The sequence below is a fragment of the Lathamus discolor genome, chromosome Z, assembly GCF_037157495.1.
Source record: "Lathamus discolor isolate bLatDis1 chromosome Z, bLatDis1.hap1, whole genome shotgun sequence".
Classification (NCBI taxonomy): domain Eukaryota; kingdom Metazoa; phylum Chordata; class Aves; order Psittaciformes; family Psittacidae; genus Lathamus; species Lathamus discolor.
This window is the reverse complement of record NC_088909.1, coordinates 5549861-5569511: the sequence shown is the minus strand read 5'-3', so window position 1 is coordinate 5569511 and position 19651 is coordinate 5549861. Positions and strand designations below refer to the sequence as shown.

General features: G+C 37.2%; 1 protein-coding gene across 3 annotated transcripts in view; it reads left to right on the top strand.

Moving 5' to 3' along the window:
* Positions 1-19651, top strand: part of CDH13 (cadherin 13) — a 533860-nt gene that overhangs the window by 285999 nt on the left and 228210 nt on the right. For all 3 annotated transcript variants that reach the window (XM_065662579.1, XM_065662578.1, XM_065662577.1), the window contains exon 6: positions 14338-14482. In XM_065662579.1, coding sequence (XP_065518651.1) covers positions 14338-14482 — 145 coding nt within the window. The remainder of the gene's footprint in view (positions 1-14337; positions 14483-19651) is intronic.

Sequence of the window (19651 nt, the reverse complement as noted above, 5' to 3'; positions counted from 1 at the left end):
AGGGAAATTGGTAATAGAGCATGTGAGTGACTAGGTGGAGGGATGATGGTAGAGCGGTAGATGTAGTTTTTCTTGATTTCAGTAAGGCATTTGATACTGTCTCCCACAGCATCCTCATAGATAAGCTAAGGAAGTGTGGGCTTGACGATCAAGTAGTGAGGTGGATCGAGAACTGGTTGAGAGGAAGAAGGCAGAGAGTTGTGGTCAATGGCGCAGAATCTAGCTGGAGGTCTGTGACTAGTGGAGTTCCTCAGGGGTCGGTACTGGGACCGGTGCTGTTTAATATTTTCATCAATGACCTGGACGAGGGAACTGAGTGCACCCTCAGCAAGTTTGCTGATGACACAAAACTGGGAGGAGTGGCTGACACACCAGAGGACTGTGCTGCCATTCAGCGAGACCTGGACAGGCTGGAGAGTTGGGCGGGGAGAAACTTGATGAAATTTAACAAGGGCAAGTGTAGAGTCTTGCATCTGGGGAAGAACAACCCCATGTACCAGTACAGGTTGGGGGTTGACCTGCTGGAAAGTAGTGAACGAGAAAGGGACCTGGGGGTCCTGGTGGATAGGAGGATGACCATGAGCCAGCAATGTGCTCTTGTGGCCAAGAAGGCAAATGGCATCTTAGGGTGCATTAGAAAGGGAGTGGTTAGTAGGTCAAGAGAGGTTCTCCTCCCCCTCTACTCAGCCTTGGTGAGGCCGCATCTGGAATATTGCGTCCAGTTCTGGGCCCCTCTGTTCAAGAAGGACAGGGAATTGCTTGAAGGAGTCCAGCGCAGAGCCACAAAGATGATGAAGGGAGTGGAACATCTCCCTTATGAGGAGAGGCTGAGGGAGCTGGGTCTCTTTAGCTTGCAAAAGAGGAGACTGAGGGGTGACCTCATCAATGTTTACAAATATGTAAAGGGTAGGTGTCAGGATGATGGAGCTAGGCTTTTTTCAGTGATATCCAGTGATAGGACAAGGGGCAATGGGTGTAAGCTGGAACATAGGAAGTTCCACGTTAACATCAGGAAGAACTTCTTTACTGTAAGAGTGACAGAGCACTGGAACAGGTTGCCCAGGGGGGTTGTGGAGTCTCCTACACTGGAGATATTCAAGGCCCGCCTGGACAAGTTCCTGTGTGATGTACTGTAGGTTACCCTGCTCTTGCAGGGGGGTTGGACTAGATGATCTTTTTAGGTCCCTTCCAACCCTTGGGATTCTGTGATTCTGTGATTCTGTGATTGGGGGGGGGGGCACCTTTTCTGACACACTCAGTGTGGTAATTTAGGGTTGAATGTGATCTCAAAAAAACCCAAAACAAATAACCAAACACTGAAAAAGAATCCAGTGAGAACTGCTAATTATACTTTAATAGTTTTAACAGGCAATGCTGTCATCAGAGCTGAAAACTGGTAAAGAACTTGAGAAATTCTTTTGCAAAATGTAAGCAGTAAAAATAAAATAACAAGAAATAAATTCTGTCTTTTAATATGTCACTGTATAGTAGGCCCCTGTGAATCCTTTGGGAACTGCCTTAGACCTGAGTACTCAGAAGGGACTATCCTTTTAATTTAGCTAATTTGAGGCTCATTGACTAAATCTTTACCTATAATTAACGTAAAGAGATGGTCCAGCATGTTAAGAGCTGCAAAATTTAGTCTGAGAGAGAGAAAACAGGTAATTAGAAACAACACTTTATTTCAGATTGGATTGCCTTTGGCATATCTCTCCATCTGATACATATCTACAAACTGTTTTTTCACTGAAATCACCTGAAATCCTTTCAGATATATCCTTTTTTTCCTATAGATTAAATATATAACTTGCTGTTGTGGCAAAGGGTTAAAAACTACACTGCTACACTGAAACAGAGAAGCTGCTAAATATTTGTGACCTGGGAAGTGCTAATCTGTTCAACTGTTGTACCAGGAAGATCAGCTGTCTGAATTATAACAGTATCTGCCATACACATCCTCTTGGAAAAAACAACCAAGTGTAATGTGAAATTCAATAAAGCTGACTGTAGAAAAATCAGCAAAACTCATTTAGTTCAGAATAACAGGGAAACATAAACAGTGCTTCGTTAATTCCTGTGCTTATATGTCATTGTAACTGATCAGACTCGGGGAAGAATATGGGAGGGAAATGAAGACAAAGCTCTAACTGTGAATAGCCAGTCAGATGTCAAAATTCAACCTTCATAATCAAATAGTTTAAAACCACTTTTGATGATTTTGAGTAAGATTGATAAACTCACTTTTACTTGAGTTAGAATTAGATTTAACAGAGGAATAAAAATAAATAAATAAATCTAGATACAGCAACATGACATTTTGTACCAAACACACTTCACAGTGAAGACTCTTGGTGGTGCTTGGTTTTCAGCTCTGCAGTTTCAATAGATTTTATCACATATAGCTTTTATGATTTTCAATAGAGTTATCTAAATCACACAAAGCAGGTACAAACAAATCTCATTTAGCTCCAGGAAAGCTGGGAATGCTCCATCCTTAGCAATGTTCAAGGCCAGGTTGGACGGGGCCTTGGGTTACACGGTTTAGTGTGAGGTGCCCCTGCCCATGGCAGTGGGGGTTGGAACTGGGTGATCTTAAGGTCCTTTCCAACCCTAACTATTGATTCTATGATTTGACTTCTACAAATGAACCTTTTAAAGTGTTAATTTAAAAAGACGGTAGAATTGCATCTCCTGAGGGTGTGGTGAATACCATATATAAAATATGCTGATATTGTTTCAAATTTTGAAGAAGTGAGCAAAGTATTTACAGAATAAGCAAATTTCTCAAAAGGAGAAAGTCTGCTAGGAAAACCTTGTTTTCAAATGCTCAAATTTTTCTCTTCATCAACACTGAGATCTCAAGAAATCTTGTTTCTTTTTTGAATGGGGCTTTGAAGGAATCCTGACTGCAGCTCATCACTTGGAAACTGGCAGTGTAAAGAGGATGAGATGTCATGCCAGGAATGCTGACAAAGCCAGAAAGGTGGGCAGTAAGGCAGCAGTACACTGTGTGCTTTCCAGCCCAGCTTGTAATGTTCTTTATGCAAGTGCTCCTGTAATTGCATGTTTTTATGCTTAAAAATAAATAAACCTGCTTGGTTAAATCTGTACTAGAGTGGTATAAGCTTGAGTGATCCTTGACTTCTAAGACCTTTTCATGCTCATCTGTAGGAAAGGATATGTTAAGCAGTAATAACAAAGAAAAGTATATGTGTGTCTGATATATAGCTGACATTTACACTGACCTTTATTTCTTATGCCTAAATAAGTTAGCTTTCTTGTCACCAATGCATTTTAGGTCTTGGATTGTTATTGTTGGTCTGATTAGTTATGGGTTCTCTCTGACCCTGTTGCTTCTTGAATCTTGTGAGATGAAATTTGTTAAACTCTTGCTACATCCTACATGCTGTTTGGAATTATTTTCAAGTGGTAAGAATGGTGAGCACTGCTTGAATACTGCTAGGAGATATTTAAAAGTGCAAAGACATTTATTTTTTCTTCTTTTTCTGTTTTGTGTCTTTGTTGTTTCTGTGGTGCAGCATAAAGCCTATATATTGTGTCACAGCTTAGGTTTTAATCCGTTATTTCAGTCCTACTTCCTCTCTCTTTGATTTTCTTTAATTCAATATTTTTGTGGTGATTAGACTCGATTGCTTTGGTGAATCCTGATATCTTCTCTCTCTTCCCTCTCTCTCCCCCCACCTTTTTAAGGGGCTCAACATGTGTTCTCTTGTGATATGGGAAGATTTTAATTAGTATTTATATGATCATCTGTAATACTTTTGGTCTGTGTGAAGTACACAACAGTTCATTTGAAAAGCTGCATTGCTCCACAGGTTGGAGGGATGTCCTTCTTTGTTCACTGAGGTTATTTTTGGAGTGAGCATTCTAATTTCAAAACTCCTGGATAATATTTAACAGGAAATATGTTTCAGAATTTACTTTAATTCTATATGACAGACCCTTAGAAATATTCAACTTTCTTTTGTGAGGATGCAGAAAATTATATTCGTTTGTAGTTTTGTATCTATACAGCTGTAAAATAGCGCATAATCAGAGAAAAATGAGGCATTGAGAGGACAATCAGGTTTTCAAAGCTCTTTCAAAGGTGTGTTGATTCTAATAAGATATATTATCCAGTCTTGCAAGGCGTTTTGAGAAATTATCATGTGTGCATGATGGTAGGTTAATAACCTTTGTAAATCTAATTTTATATTGCTTGCTCAGCAAGAGGTAGAATTTAGCTATCAGTCTTATATTTGGAGATCAAAAAACCCTAGATTCAAGCTTGATTTAAATTTGCCTGGTGTATGTCTTTGTAGAAATCATCTTTGTTTCTTCTCCCATCTTTTGCTTATCTTATTTATGTAATTGATTTTCTTTTGAAACACTCTGTTGTATTGCATCAGTTGGTTCCATCAATTCCATCATAATTAGGGTGATTATGATCAGTTGGAATGCCTCGTACCTCCTTTATGTCCAACCCTAAAGGGGGTGGTGGTTTTAAGCCTTCTTGAAAATCCTTCTACTGCTTGCAATTCAGTAGTCCTTTGGGAAGCTCTGCAAGGATATCAAGAGCTTGGAGCAGCTCGTGGCTACCTGCCCTGATGTGCCCTGTAGGTGGTCAAGGTTTCTTGTACCACAGAAGAGGAAGTTTTGTGATATGCCAGTGTCTGCCACTGTCTGCTCCCAGTTCCATTGTTCACTATGACTTATACGTAACTAACCATTTAAACCCAGTTTTGTCTTATGCAACCTGAGTGTAGTGTCCCCAGACAACGATGCTTATCAGAGGGACTGGATTTTATGAGAAGTGGATCTAGGGCATAAGATGAGCTGAAACTTTGAAAAATTGTTAGCTACTAGCGTTTGATCTTATATATAAAACTAAATATTCTGTATCAGAAGAAATCTGGCATTCTGGAATCACTTCTTGCAAATATTCAAATGCTAAAAATATGAAATCTTAAAATAATAGTCACAAGAACTCACAAGAGTAAATCTTGTCAGCTCCAAACTGCACAAGTAACTGGAAATACCATTTACTGCTTGATTACCAGCTTTGTTTTTAGTACTAAAAACTTACCACTAAAATAAGTGGTAAAAATTATAAGATTGTTGTCTTTGTTGGGGGTTCATTTTTCAGAAGCTTTTATTTACAGAAAGATGCTACAAAATAGCAAATTTTCTTTAATGACCTGAAAACCTCAAAATAATTTTTGAATTTGGGTTTAGTGCTATCCCGCAGAAAAGGCAGAACTGATTTCAGTATAAGCTTTCTATGTGTATTTGGTTTTTTGTTTTGTTTTTTTTTTTTTTCCCTGAGACTTATGCCCTCCCTCTCTGTATTTTTTCTGTTTTTCCTGTTCTGTGATCTTGTTCACAGGAAAGGCACAATTTTATGCTCACAGCAGAGAAAAATTTTCAGGCCTGAAGTTGTACAACAAAACAACGCCTTTTTAGCAATATTGTGATTCAGACACAGAGCTGTGGAAGCAAATACATTCACTGTGACACTAATAGCATTATGGTATACACATTCAATTAGATAGTGAATTCATAATTGCTTAGCTTAGTGCTATGGAGTAATTTAATATATTAAAATAAAAAAAATTAAATGTACAGTATTTTAGCTTCATTTTGCAGCAATGAGTGTATTTCACTGATGGCATCTTACAGGTAAGTTCTGTAAAGTGAACTGTAAATCAAGAGGCATGCTGATGCTGGAAGACAGACTGTGGTACTGCCAGTACAGGGTAAAGAACCTGGAAAATTCTATGTACTGTTATCACTACTTTAATCATTCAGGATTTTCTTTCATACTCCCATTGAGGGAGATCCTTCCCCCAAGATGTGGTTGCTTTTCTGGGTTGCCAGTACCAGGTATTTCAGAGAGACGGGCAATTTCTGATACTATATCAAGTCAAGAAGATGCAGCTGCAATATGCTTTTGGAGGTTGGCCTTTACTGAATGTAAACTGGCAAAGACAATGCGCTTGCACTTCCCATTTCAGGAAAAAAGATTAACAGTATGTATTCACAATAGAGACATTTACTGCATCACAAATTAATGTGATAATTATACAGAAAGTTATAAGTTAGTTAAGACAACTTTCTTGACTTGAGTTGCTTTTATTTAAAGAAAAAACATCTGAAATAACATGGGAATCTTGTTATGACTTATTGTCACATATAGATAAACCTTTCTGCTAACAGGTTGAGGTGCAACTTTAGCTTTGAAAAGGTAAAGATTCTTAATAGCAAAAAGTGTATGAAAAGATGTATGAAAATATGGTTTATACTTCTGTTTCTTCTCTTCTGTGCCATTCTTTCTCTCAAACAGAAAGACAAGATTTGTTAGACTTGACAGGTCTATTTAGGAATGATCTCATGGCAGCTGCAGCTTGGAATTACATGTTTGCAGGGACCAGTCAGGATTGCATTAGCTGAGCACAGATGGCTTCTGCCACCAGCAAGCTACCAGATAGCCCCCTGTTAAATAATGGAGCAAGTCACGTTGATTCTGTAGAGTATACCTAAATTTAACTCAGCTTAGACAAGGCCTCCTAGGAAAGGTAATTGGCATTCATCATCATTCTCTCTGTCCTTACATTATTTTCTATTACATTGCTCTTGTGACTTATCTCTCTGCTCTTCAATGCCTTTACTAACTCAAAAAATAAAAATAAAGCCCCCAGTTTTTCTGTTAAATGACATTTAGCTTCAAACATAAATTACAGCACAATTAACTACTTTAAACACATTTTATCTTGCTCTTCTATTGGTGTATGGTTTTGTTATGAAACATCAGACCAGTCACTCCAGTTTGTTTTGCTCTTACTTCCCCGCTGTAATCTTACTGTATCAGTGTGAGCATATAAACCTCCCTTTCTTCCTGTTCTAGCAGGGTAAGTAAATGCATACTCATACTGTCATGTGGGGGGTTTTGCATATTTAAGCTGAAGTGCTAGGAAATTTTTAAAAAGTTAAGTAATACAAAGAGTACCAGTTAAATATTTTTTTCTTGGTACTTGCTCAGAAGTACTTGTTATGTTACACTTCACAAACCAGAATATTATGACATTGACCTTACAGTCTACTTATATGACTAATGATTAAAAATAGTAAGATCACTATCTTTAAAGCTTGAGTTTTTGTAATATCAATTTCCTCCTCCTTTTCACAAAACTTCTATTAATGTGTCTACAAAGCCTTATATCTGATGTGATCAGAGAAGATAAAGTGACTGTTACTTAATGAAGAATTCGTCCTTTGTCAATCTTCTGGGAGATAGAAGTCTGGGGGTTTTAATTAATTTTTTGTTGTTGTTGAATTAATGCACACAGTTAAGAAGTAATTGTGCTAAGAAAATAGGGACTAGGAAATAATTCTAGGTTTGTAAGATAGGTCAGTGCAAACCTTTATTTTAGTGAGTTCTTTGCTGAAACTTTTCAGTCTTTCACTAGTTTTGGACATGCAAAACAGTTTGATGGGTTGTTGCAAAGTTATGCTGCTTTCTAGGAGAATACTGCTCACTTTATGTAATTGCATAGCTGTACTGGATCACGATGTTTTGCTTTTGTATAAGTTACATCACTTTTCAAGTTATTTCTTTCTGAAGAAAGGTACAAGACAGCTAGCATTTGGAGCTTCATTAAGATTAAGAACTAAATAAGAATAATTTTGCAAATGTCCAATAAAACAAATAGAACAGAGTTTAGGAACACCTGAGGAGAGGACTTCCTTGTGATAAGCTGATGATTACAAAGATCTAGTAGGAATTCAAAATAGTCTTTTCAATTCTAAACCTAATGGCTGTTCAGACATTGCATAGAACCTTCTTAGGACAACAGTGAACTGGAAAGCCTATAGCAGTCGTATAGTATGTACAATGTTTTACGGCTTAGGGTAAAAGAAAGGCTGCACTCAGGAAACTCTGGCAGCCTACATTTTCTTCCAGTAGTGTTTTTCCACAAAAATATTAGAGATAAAATATGTCTAATAAAGACAGACAACTGTCTTAAAATAAAAGCCATGACACTGCTTCTTCACTTCTAGTCTTCATGGGTATGAAATGCGTAGAAGAATACAATGATACCTAAAATCACTAAGGTTATTCTTTATGCTTTCGGAAGTCCATGTATTGAACATTAACTGAAAGGAGATGTTACATGTCTTCATACTGCAATGATTCTTTCAGACTAGAACTGCTTATATTTTACTTGTGAGAGTACTGCAAAATGGCACGTTAATAAAAGGTTACATGGCTGTTGCTGGATAAGAAACCAATAAAATTAGAGTAACAGGTTGTATATTTTTAAGGAATCAGAATATCTTTTTTTTTTAAGTGGATGAGTTAGCAAGATAAAGCCTCCATAAGGTGCTCATAAGAGTACTTGGAATGACTAATTAATCCCTTCCAACTTAGGCTCTAACTCTGAGTGTGGGGCAAAGTTCTGTCATTGTAGGTAGTGGTGGTACTTTTTGCTACCATCTAGACAATCTTTTGTCAAGCAGTTTTAGATAGAATACCTACTAGATACATACCTACTAGATGTTTTAGATACATACCTACTAGAAATTGTTTATCTAGGTTTCATATACTCGCCATCCATTTCTTCATGTGCCATATTGTGAGACCTCACCTGGAGTATTGTGTGCAGTTCTGGTGTCCTCAACATAAAAAGGACATGGAACTGTTGGAACAATTCCAGAGGAGGGCCACGAGGATGATCAGGGGACTGGAGCACCTCCCGTATGAAGATAGGCTGAGAAAGTTGGGGCTGTTCAGCTTGGAGAAGAGAAGGCTGCGTGGGGACCTGATAGCAGAGTTCCAGTATCTGAAGGGGGCCTATAGGGAATGCTGGGGAGGGACTCTTCATTGGGGACTGTAGTGGCAGGACAAGGGGTAATGGGTTAAAACTTAAACAGGGGAAGTTTAGATTGGATATAAGGAGGAAATTCTTTCCTGTTAGGGTGGTGAGGCACTGGAATCGGTTGCCCAGGGAGGGTGTGTATGCTCCATCCCTGGCAGTGCTCAAGGCCAGGTTGGACAGTGCCTTGGGTGCCATGGTTTAGTGTGAGGTGTCCCTGCCCATGGCAGGGGGGATTGGAACTGGATGATATTAAGGTCCTTTCCAATCCTAACTGTTCTATGATTCTGTGAAATCCCAGTCAGATGACAGATTCATCTTTCCCCTGATTCTATGATTCTATACAAAAATTAGTTAATGTTTTACTCATATTCTTAAACCAGGGAAATTTGTCATTAATTTATGTGTCTGTATTATTGCCTTGAGTTGTTTTAGATAATTGCATCATATTTATTAAAACCTTCCACCATAGAGATAATTTCTTTTCTTCCTTTTATGACCCAGAGATGGCCAAATGTTTTCTTACCAAAAAATAGCCTACATGAAAGATGTGCAACTCTGTAAATTTTCTTTTCTATTGATCCACACTTAAAAATTGATGATAACTAAACCTAACAAGTGTTCTCCATAACAATTCAAATCAAGACAGGAATAAATAAATCCAGGAGTGGTCTGTACCAATAGATACCTCAGAATAACTGAGACTGGGACAGGTAGTGGTATAGCAGTCTTTTGTATATGAGGATGCTCCTCTCAGATACTTGAGCATCTGGTTCCCCTGTCTTGGCTGTGTTTTACTTGTCTGCCTTTCCTGCCATGGTGCACTGATCTTAAGGGGTTGGAATGCAATGAGATGAAAAGCTCACAGATCGAAATGAAGACAAAACACCCACACAGGATTTGGCCCTTTCTTGCACATGGCTTCCCAGAGGCACCACCAGCATCACTGATGGCTCCACTGTACCCTGCAGTGGTGCTGTATGGAGCTGGCACAGTGCAGCCCTGACCTCCCCTCACAGAATTCTGTGAAGAAATGTTCTTATCAGTAACAAATTGGAAATTAAAATTAGAAGGCAGTTAACGACTAAAGAACCTGTATTAGACTTTGAAGATAATTAAGTACTAAAAGATATCCCATGTTTACTTACGAAAACTTTAAGCTTATACTGTAATTTTTTGTGGGCCATTGGCTGGCTGGCTGAAAAATAGAAATAGACATTTATATGCAGGGAAGGAAGGTGGCTATTCAAAACCATTTCACCAAAAGTAATAAATAAATGAAAACAACCATTCTCTGAAGAGAAACCTTTGAAATTACTTTAAGTAATAGTAAGAATGAGACTGGTTATATTTTCCTGTAAATGTTGCTGACTGCAGAGTGGAAGGCAATCAAGACTTATATAAAACAAAGCAGAGTGCTTAAAACAGGTTTGCACAGCTTGAATAAGTTTACTATCCTGGTAATATAATTATATTTGGGGTGCTGACAAAGATCCTTGCTTCAGATATGGTGAAAAAAAATTGGATGAGAAGTCAAGAAGTATCTTTTGAAAAGGGAGAGTTTTGAGTAAGTGTTTACTTAGACAAATAGGCTAAAATCTGCTCCTGCCTGCAGTTTTCAGTTTTATGTTCCTTTTCCCTGTTTTATTGATGTGCTTAATTTTGTCAACGTTTCTTAGGTTTACTGGATGCAGTAGCCAAGGTCTGCTTTGCATCCTATCATGGAGACTTGTGAGGTGTAACAGTTCTCATATACTCCTGCTTATCCTTTGTTGTTTGTAAGCATAATTTTATAAAAAACTAAATTGGGATTTAGCCTTAAGTGTTCTTGAAAATATGACTGGATAGATTATGATGAATGGAACTTCATCATTATGAACATAATTCTATAACTTTTAAGTTGAGACATTGAAAGCATAGTCAATCTTCTCAGGTTTTCACATAATAAACAGCTGCAGAGCTCTGCAGATATTTTTTTTTTTTTGGTCAGTTTGTTCAAATCTGTCCTTATACTTACCACTTTTACTTATACTTATGTTGTTATAATCAGGTAGAAACTAAGATACTTTCTGAATGTTCGGTTGCAATCTCTTGTTATCAAAAGAATGAATGCAGTACCTTTCACACATCAGTCATGAAAACTAGATTTTCCTGCCTTTCTTCTTTGTTGAAAGACTGAAATCTCACTCCTCTGACAGTTAGGCACAATCTAATTTTCCACCTGGTTTTATTTAGAGCCTGTTCAAAGTAATTTTTTTTTTTTTTGTGCCAATATTGTCTTTCACTTGAATGCTTCTTTCCTTTGCATGTGTTGTTTTTTTTAAACAACAGTATATTTTTACTGCTTTTCTTTGTTGCTTCTTTGCTTTGTTGTGTTGTGTTTTTTTTGGTTTTTGGTTTTTTTTTTTTTGTTTTGTGAACAGTGGGACTTTATGGATTATTTTTTGTAAGAGTTTTTGGGGTTTTTTTATTGTACAAGATAAGATCTAAGGCAGGGTCTTTTACAGACTAGTCATGTAAGGATAGATGGTCATAACTTTGGTGCTGCAGGCTTTTGTTTTGAAAATACAGTAGAACAGCAGCTTTAAATGCAGCTGCTGATTTAAGCTGTAATGCCTGGAAATTATTGTGCAGAGATTAATCCTTTGTCATCTTAATAAAATGAAACAGAGATCATGTATCTATACCTATGTGCCTGTCATAGGAATAAAGACTGATTTGAACAAATTGAACAAAAAATAATGGTGACTTTTTTTGGCCATTGGTCTCAGACATGGTGGTCTTGGTAATAATAGATGAAGATAGACCAAATTATCTTGAATTTGAAAATGAATTTGCTGGAATTTCACAAAGAAGTATTACTATTCTTGTGTTTCCAAAGGCAATTAACATAGTTTTGAAGCGTCAATATTGACTAAGATAAAGTGTTTAGCTCTAGACCTCTCATCTCAGGAAAAGCGTGGACCTATTAGAGTGGTCCAGATGAGGAACACAGAAATGCTCAGAGGCCTGGAGCACCTCTCTTACTGGGGAAAGGCTGAGAGAGCTGGACTTGCTTAGCCTGGAGAAAAGACGGCTCTGGGGAGACATCCCCATGCCCCATTCCTGGGAACACTCAAGGCCGGGCTGGCTAGAACACTGAGCAACCTGATCTAGTTGAAGATGTCCTTGCTCACTTCAGAGTGGCTGAAACTAGATGACCTTTAAAGTTCTCTTCCAACCCAAGAATTCTATGATTCATTTCATCAGCAGTTTCTAACTGTATCTGAAACTATCTAGCTTTAGTATAGCTCAGTAATAAGGCTACACTTTCCTTCTTATTTGCCATCACATCATATGCAATCCGAAGATTACTACATTGACTTTAGAGTACAAAGTTGAACAAGCCCTGGATATTGAACGGGCATGTACCCCTAAAGTTTCAGCTGTGCCAATGCCACATGAATCAGTTGACTTCACATTAGGGTTTGCTTTTAAGCTGTTAAACTGTATATCTAGTAAAAAGTAATGCTTGGGAAAGGCTTGCAAGAACAATTGCTCAAGAAGTGATGATAAGCAGCAAGCAGAGGTTTGAATGGACAGTGACACTATTTACAAATAATCTATATGAGCAGATAGTGTACTCTTAACAGATACTCCTACTCGCACCCAGCACATTGAATTATAAATGTGGAATGTATTTATAAGCGTAGCAAAATACAGGCAGATGTGATAATAAGCTATCCATTTTAATAAGGGATTAGAATTCTGACCTAATTCTTTCCCAGTAGGTTTTATCACTAACTTATAAATAACTTACAGGTATAAGCATGGCAATGAAGAATAAATTAACAGAATAAACAAAATGCTCAGAGACTTCCAGCCCCTGCTGCTACCACTTTTCTCAGGGAAAGATATTAGCATTTGCTCTCAGGTTCATTTTCTGTCTGGCTTAACTCCCGTAAAGACTTGAGTCTGGGGATGCATAGGGTAGGTGAATATGAGAGCTATGTCTCTGATCTGTTTATTGCTGTGTTTTACTGATTTGCTTTATTGCAGGTACAGCATGCACTTACAATCTCATTTGGCCTTTTCTATTATCTAAGAAGTTTTGGCATGCTTTGCCCTAACAGCTGATTAAGTTTTGGTAGCTCATGGTGATTTTACATTTCAAGCAGATTGGAGAGTTGAGATATACAGTAAGATCTTTCTTGCCAGTTTTTATTAGTAAAGGAAATACAAACAAATTTTCAGATGCCTATATTAGCTTTACATTCAACAAGTGCTTTCATTCATTGGGATGTGAGTGTGCATATGTGTATATGTATCTGCTTATATAAGACTGTGTTTGTTGTTGTTTACCTTGGAAATTCTGGAGAACTGCCAAAGTCACCTAACATAATACTTCATAGTGTTATCACTGAGAAAGTGCATTTTATATGTCTAATGTGTTCTAGCTTTCAAACAGCAACAAAAAAATGCCTTTAGCCGAGCATTAGGTGATATGTCAGTGTCCTGGGTTCAGCAGTAGCAGTCATTTTTCTCCTTCTTAGTAGCTAGTGCAGTGCTGTGTTTTGATTTTTTGGCCTGGGAACAGTGTTGATAACACCGATGTTTTCAGTTGCTGCTCGAATGTTTGGTCTGGCCAAGGACTTTCTGAGCCTCCTGCTCTGCCAGGGAGGAGGGGAGGCCGGGAGGAAGCAGAGACAGGACACCTGACCCAAACTGACCAAGGAGGTATTCCATACCACAGCACATCATGCCCAGGGAGGTAACTGGGAGTTACCCCAGAAGGGCTAGTTCACTGCAGTGTTGGACGAGGTATCAGTCGGTGCTCGGCTCGGGGGAGTGAGGCGAGTTGTTGGTTGGCTGGTGTTGAGGTGTTGTATTCTTTCCTCTTGTTGTTTCCTTTATCATTATTATTATTGGTGGTAGCAGTAGTGATCTGTGTTATACCTTAGTTACTAAACTGTTCTTATCTCAACCCATGGGAGTTGCATTCTTTTCGATTCTCCTCTCCATCCCTCCAAGAGCAGGGGGAGGGCAAGAAGCTGGGTGGGGAGTGAGTGAACGAGGTTTGTGGTTGGGTTTAAACCACAACAGTCAGTTACACCATGATAGTTCTATATGTACCACCTCTAAATATGCTTGAAAAAGGTAAAAAACCAAAAACAAAACCAAAAAAACCCAAACTGTCACATGATTTCTTTTGAATTTATAGGGGGTCATTTTCCTCTTACACTTTAGTAATTTTTTTCTTCAGGGAATCTGACATTTTCAAGTTGCCATGGGATATCTTCATTTGAATGTACATCTTTTTCCTTTGCTTAGGCTGAAAATCTGCTCTGAGCTTAGTCCAATAGAATGGGCTGTGAGTGATATCCTTGGCAGGGTTTGGTTACAGCACTTACATATTTTTTTCCTTACTCTTTGCTCACTGTGATAGTGAACTAATGAATTTACTCCTCTCTTTTTGTTCATACAGCTTGAAGTTGAGATCACTGATGTAAATGGAAAAATCATTGATGGTCCAGTTCGCCTAGAAGTTTTAGTTATTGATCAAAATGATAACAAGCCATTGTTTAAAGATGGACCCTATGTTGGCCATGTCATGGAGGGATCCCCTACAGGTAAGTCCATGCCAATCATATTTCTGCAAATAATGCCTGAGCAAATTCTGTGTTGATAAATGCACTGTTTTCATATTGTACAACTTTTCTTGCTGATTTTGTGGCTCATTGAATCCTTCACCCTCATAAATAGGTGGGAGCAGCCCTTTAGGACAGCAGATAATGATTTTTGAAAAACAATCAAGTCTCCGAAGTAAAAAAAGAAAGGTTAAAAAAAAAAAGTAAAGTAGCACAGTTTGGAATGAAAGCTTCAATTTAGGTTTACAGTTTTTTATTCACATCTGCAATCAAGGAAGACAACCCCTGGGATATGATTAAGATTCAGACCAAATAGCATGCACAGTTTCTGTTCAAAGTAAGAATTACAGCTTTATAAGGTTAGCTTCTGGAAGAATAACTTCTATATAATATTCCTATATAGTAATAGGAATAAATGGAAAGCATATTATGGATATGGTAATATTGTACAGAAAATTGAAATACTGAACAATGTTACTTGTGTAAGTGTACATACGACAGTTGCAACAAAATAAAAACACACTTTGGGAATTAAAGTTAATAGTGAAAATGTTCTGATTAAATTTATTCTTGATTTTGTCTGATGATGAAATTCTGTAAGTATAAAGTATTGTTCCAAATTTCAGTTTGGGTACAACCATCCTAGCTAAACTCTCCCTGCAAATGAAGACTGAATTAGTTTTCTTCAGCTGTTATCCGCAGCTGCTGCGCAATTTTGTTGTGAGTTATTAAACAGCTGTTGCATTCCATTGAAGTGGTACCTTCATTGCATTCATAAAGAATAATTGTATTATGTTATGGAGTTAATGTGGATCTTAGTGAAAGAAATCAAAACCAGCAGAAGCTCCTCTTAATATCAGTGGAGTGACAGTGATTTAGTAGAGATCAGAGTTACAGAGAGGGTTACATATATTTGTAACATATACATCACTGAACACAAGGCCCTATCCTCCTTAAACAGTTGAAGCTGTGAGTGCAGACATAAGGTTTTGGTTGTATGGGTATTCCGGAATATTTTGAAATGAAAATGGAATCAAAGTATATTATGTTTTTATGAACATTTAATATTCATAGAAGCTTAATGTGGTGACGTGCTTTGTTTACTCTAAAGAAGAATAGACATTACCTTTCACTTCTTTGCATTATATATTCATAGGATGAGATGCTATTATTTGCCATTATTATTTTTGTAGTTTCTAGAAATCATGTAACACTTTTAGTGAGTTTTGCATTTTCACATGTAGTTGCCATTGTTTGTTTGAAAAGCTGTAGGTAGGAAATGCATTATGACCTGCTCCTTCATCAGGTTCAAAACAGTTTTCAGGTAAATGTTCATTTACTGTACTTGTGACAAGCATGTAATGAACCTATTGACAATCTTTTAAATCAAACAAGAAATGTATTTTGTGAGTAAGGCTGCAAATGGAACACTTTTCTGTTGTAGGTCTCTAGTGCATTCTTCATTTATTTCGGGTATCAATCCCTTATTCACAATTCAAAACAAACTTCTTAGATTGTCCCACTTCCCATTTCCCCTGTAACAGGAGTTCTGTAATTAACTGAGACCATATTGCTAACAAAATGTCAGAGATTCCTTTGCACAGTTAATAGTATGTAGCAGAATGCGACTATCTAATCAGATAAAGGGTCCTACTTTATCATTCGAACGGGGGCAGCATCTTGCCATGCTCACTTAGATACACATTCCTAGACCACTGAGTAGGATGCTGTAGCTTAGATTGACAGCCCCTAAATCCAGTATTTTTGTAAAAGTGGTGCCAAACAGCTCAAACACTGCAGTGTTTAAGCTTTACCCAGCTGGTAATATATGAACTCTTGTGTATGAGCTATAAGCTCCTGCAAGTCTTTCAGTGGTCTCATCTCTCTCCATCAAAACAAAAGTTTATACTGCTTCTACACTGCATGCCTTTCCCAAACAATATTTAGTCTAATGTTTATCTTTCACTGTTAATTATAGGTTATGGGACAATATTTAACCATTATCTGTTATATGTTCTTTCTTAAACTCTATATTGTTTCTTTTCTCTGCCAGTTTTTTTTTTTTTTTTGTTGTTGTTGTTGTTTTGTTTTGTTTGGGTTTTTTTTGTTTCTTTTAAACTGGCAGTTCCTTATTTTTGTTTTCTATAAGCTATCCTTGTTTTTCCTTTTTTTATTTTCACTTCTTTTGTTCAAGTTTATGCTTCTGATTTAAGAGAAATGTTTCTCAGTCCAACTTCCAGTGAATTCTTCTGTAACTGTTTTCATCCATTTTCTTTTTGGTGTACTTTGGTATTTATCCACGTCACATTTGAGATTTTGATTGTATTGCCTGTTAGTCAAAGTTTGAATATTTTTTTTTCAACTTTATCTTTTCTTATCCTCTCCCTTTTCCCCCCAGGTATTCATCACATCAAACTTCACAACCTCATTTTCCTGGTGTCGAGAACACCACTATCTGCAAAATTATTTTGTACAAAAGCGAACCTTTAGAATCAGTGTTAGCTAGAATCTGTCACAGTTCTCTATGCAGATGGCATCCAGTCAACCAAGGTTTCATGTCATTTACAACTGTTTTCCACAGTTCTTCAAATTTTATGGCATACATCTTAAAATTATTCATCAGATTCTGCTGTCTTGCTGCTCCCAATCAATAGCCGCACTGCACAGCTTGATAGAAATCTTTATGTGTATGTGTGTTTGCATGTATGATTCCTGATTCCTTCTTTTTGAGTTAAAATTGAAGAGTCGTATTGCTTTTTTGAAGTTCCAAAAGATAGGCTTTGCACACATAACCTTATTTCTTATCGCATCCACCTTCATATTCAGTCAAGTTTTGAGTCAAGCCCATTCTCTGTCTTCTGGTGAAAAATAAAAAATGCTCATACAGGTGTCTTGGGTTTGTCTTCATGATCACTGATCAAAATGTAAATGTCCATGTATTCCTATAATTCAGTGATGAGAGATGTATAATTATGTAGAGAAAGATATAAATATACAGGACTGTGAACCCTGCCTAACGATTCTGAGGCCTTGTAGAAGGGTTCAGATGATGCTGTTATCTTTCTTTATTGCTGGCTTCCTGTGTTTTCCCGTGAGGCCATAATTTTGGTAGTCACAAACCCAATGGAATTTTCTAGTGACATTCCACTTATTTATTGACTCTAAAATTACACCTACACATTGTCTGCTATTCATGAGAAATATCAGAAATTTGCTAAGAAATAGAACTTGGAGAAAATTAGCATCACTAATTTAAATATATAAACCTTAATTTTAATATTCAAGTGAATGTTCATGTTGAACTTCCTTGGTGTTGCTGTAAAACACACATTCCAGCTCTTTATTTTCTTCCAAAATGACTTTTTTTTCCTCAGTTATTGGGAGGTTTAGTTCCTTGGTTAGGGGCAGACAGAGAAGTTGAAGAGAAATGCTGGGCCGAGCCCCTTGTAAGGACTTTCCTTTCTCTGCCCTTGGAGATAAGTACAAGTAGAAGAAAACAAAAAAATCCCAAGGAAATAGTGTGTAATTTTTGTATTTATCTAATCTGTCAATCAATAAAGAAAGAATTGTTTGTGCATAGTCCCAGTGAGGATGTATTGGTGGCGTTTTAATACATTTTCTCTGTTACTAAGGCCATTCACTTTTTTTAGCGGGACTTTCGAACTTGGAGTGAGCACCACTGCTTTTTTTGGACATGCTCAATTTGTGCATTATTACTTTACTAGAGGCAAAAACCTGGGCATAATTACTGAGAAGATAAATCTGTATTTGAGTTACATGAATAAACTCATCTGAATTTCAAGCTAAGGCTCTCCACAGCTTCTAATTAGTGATAAAAATATGTAATATAATAACATATTTCTTTCCTGATACAACTTTCCTGGAGAAATTTCATGACATAGTTAAAGTTAATTGCTTTTTTCATGGAAAATTGTCATATTCCTGGAAATAGCCTAGAATCATATTCTAACAAAAGCGCACTCAAATATATACTTAAAGTATACACTTAAAGGGACCATAGATGTTTCCAGATTTAGGAGTTTTCCTGGACAAACTGCAACACCTGAAGATATTTTTTAAATTTAAAAAAGGGGGAGGGGAGGGAGAGGGGAAGCAGGGGAAGGTTAAAAAAAGAAGTAGAGAAATAGTTTGAATTTCTGGAATTAATTTCTTTGTAATTTCTTTATGAGACTGAAGTCAGCATATATAGACCAGGAAAATAACATCTGAGCCTTATTCAGTGACACCTATGCAGTTTTTCCACTGACTGTAATGGGTTTTGTGTTAACTGTACTGCTGATTTCTCACAGTTTTGATTTCTAGGTTATGACCCAGTTTATTTCCCACAGATCATGGATGTATCCAGCTGCCAGATCTAGGGTTTAGGATGTGTCCTGCTGCAGGCTTATCTCAGTACATTAGTGAGGGTGACTCTATCTTAGAGATTACATAGGCAGGCAGAAACATTTGGATGTCTCACTCTTTAAAGGTTGGCAAATGAAGGCTGGTTAAACGAACTTGGCAGCCCTCTCATTTCATTTGCTGGAGGTGTTTAACAGAAATTATTTTAAACACATTGACATTATGTGACTTGTAACAATATGCTGCAAGCCCAGTGGGTTAAAATCTTAACTGCTGTGGTTGCGAAAATTGTTTGAGAATTGCATTTTAGAGAGTAACTTGTTTTCCGTGACGTACAATAGCCCGAACACATTGTGATCCAGGCAAGGAGCTGCAAACCAGAAATAAAGGAACATTTGAAGACAGAAAGGAAACAGAAGGAATTAAGGTGAATAAGCTACAGAGTTGTTCAGTATCATAAAATAATAATTTGTAAAAATGGGTAAAGCATGAGGAAGGGTCTGAAGCACTAACTATTGATTGCCACGCATTGTGCACGGTTGAGATTTGGATAAATTAAAACTTGTTGCAAAGATGGTGCCTTGTTATCAAGAACAACAAGCCAGGATGCATTTATTTTGTTTGTTTGTTTGTTTGTTTGTTTGTTTGTTTTTGGGGGGAGGCATTGTGTCTTTTTGTTTCTTTGTTTATATGCTTAACCTTGAACAGCAAAAAAAGATTAGTACTTAAATTAATATAAATGAGACTGGATGTGAGAGATGAGAAAGATGCCAGGAAAGGTAAACTGCA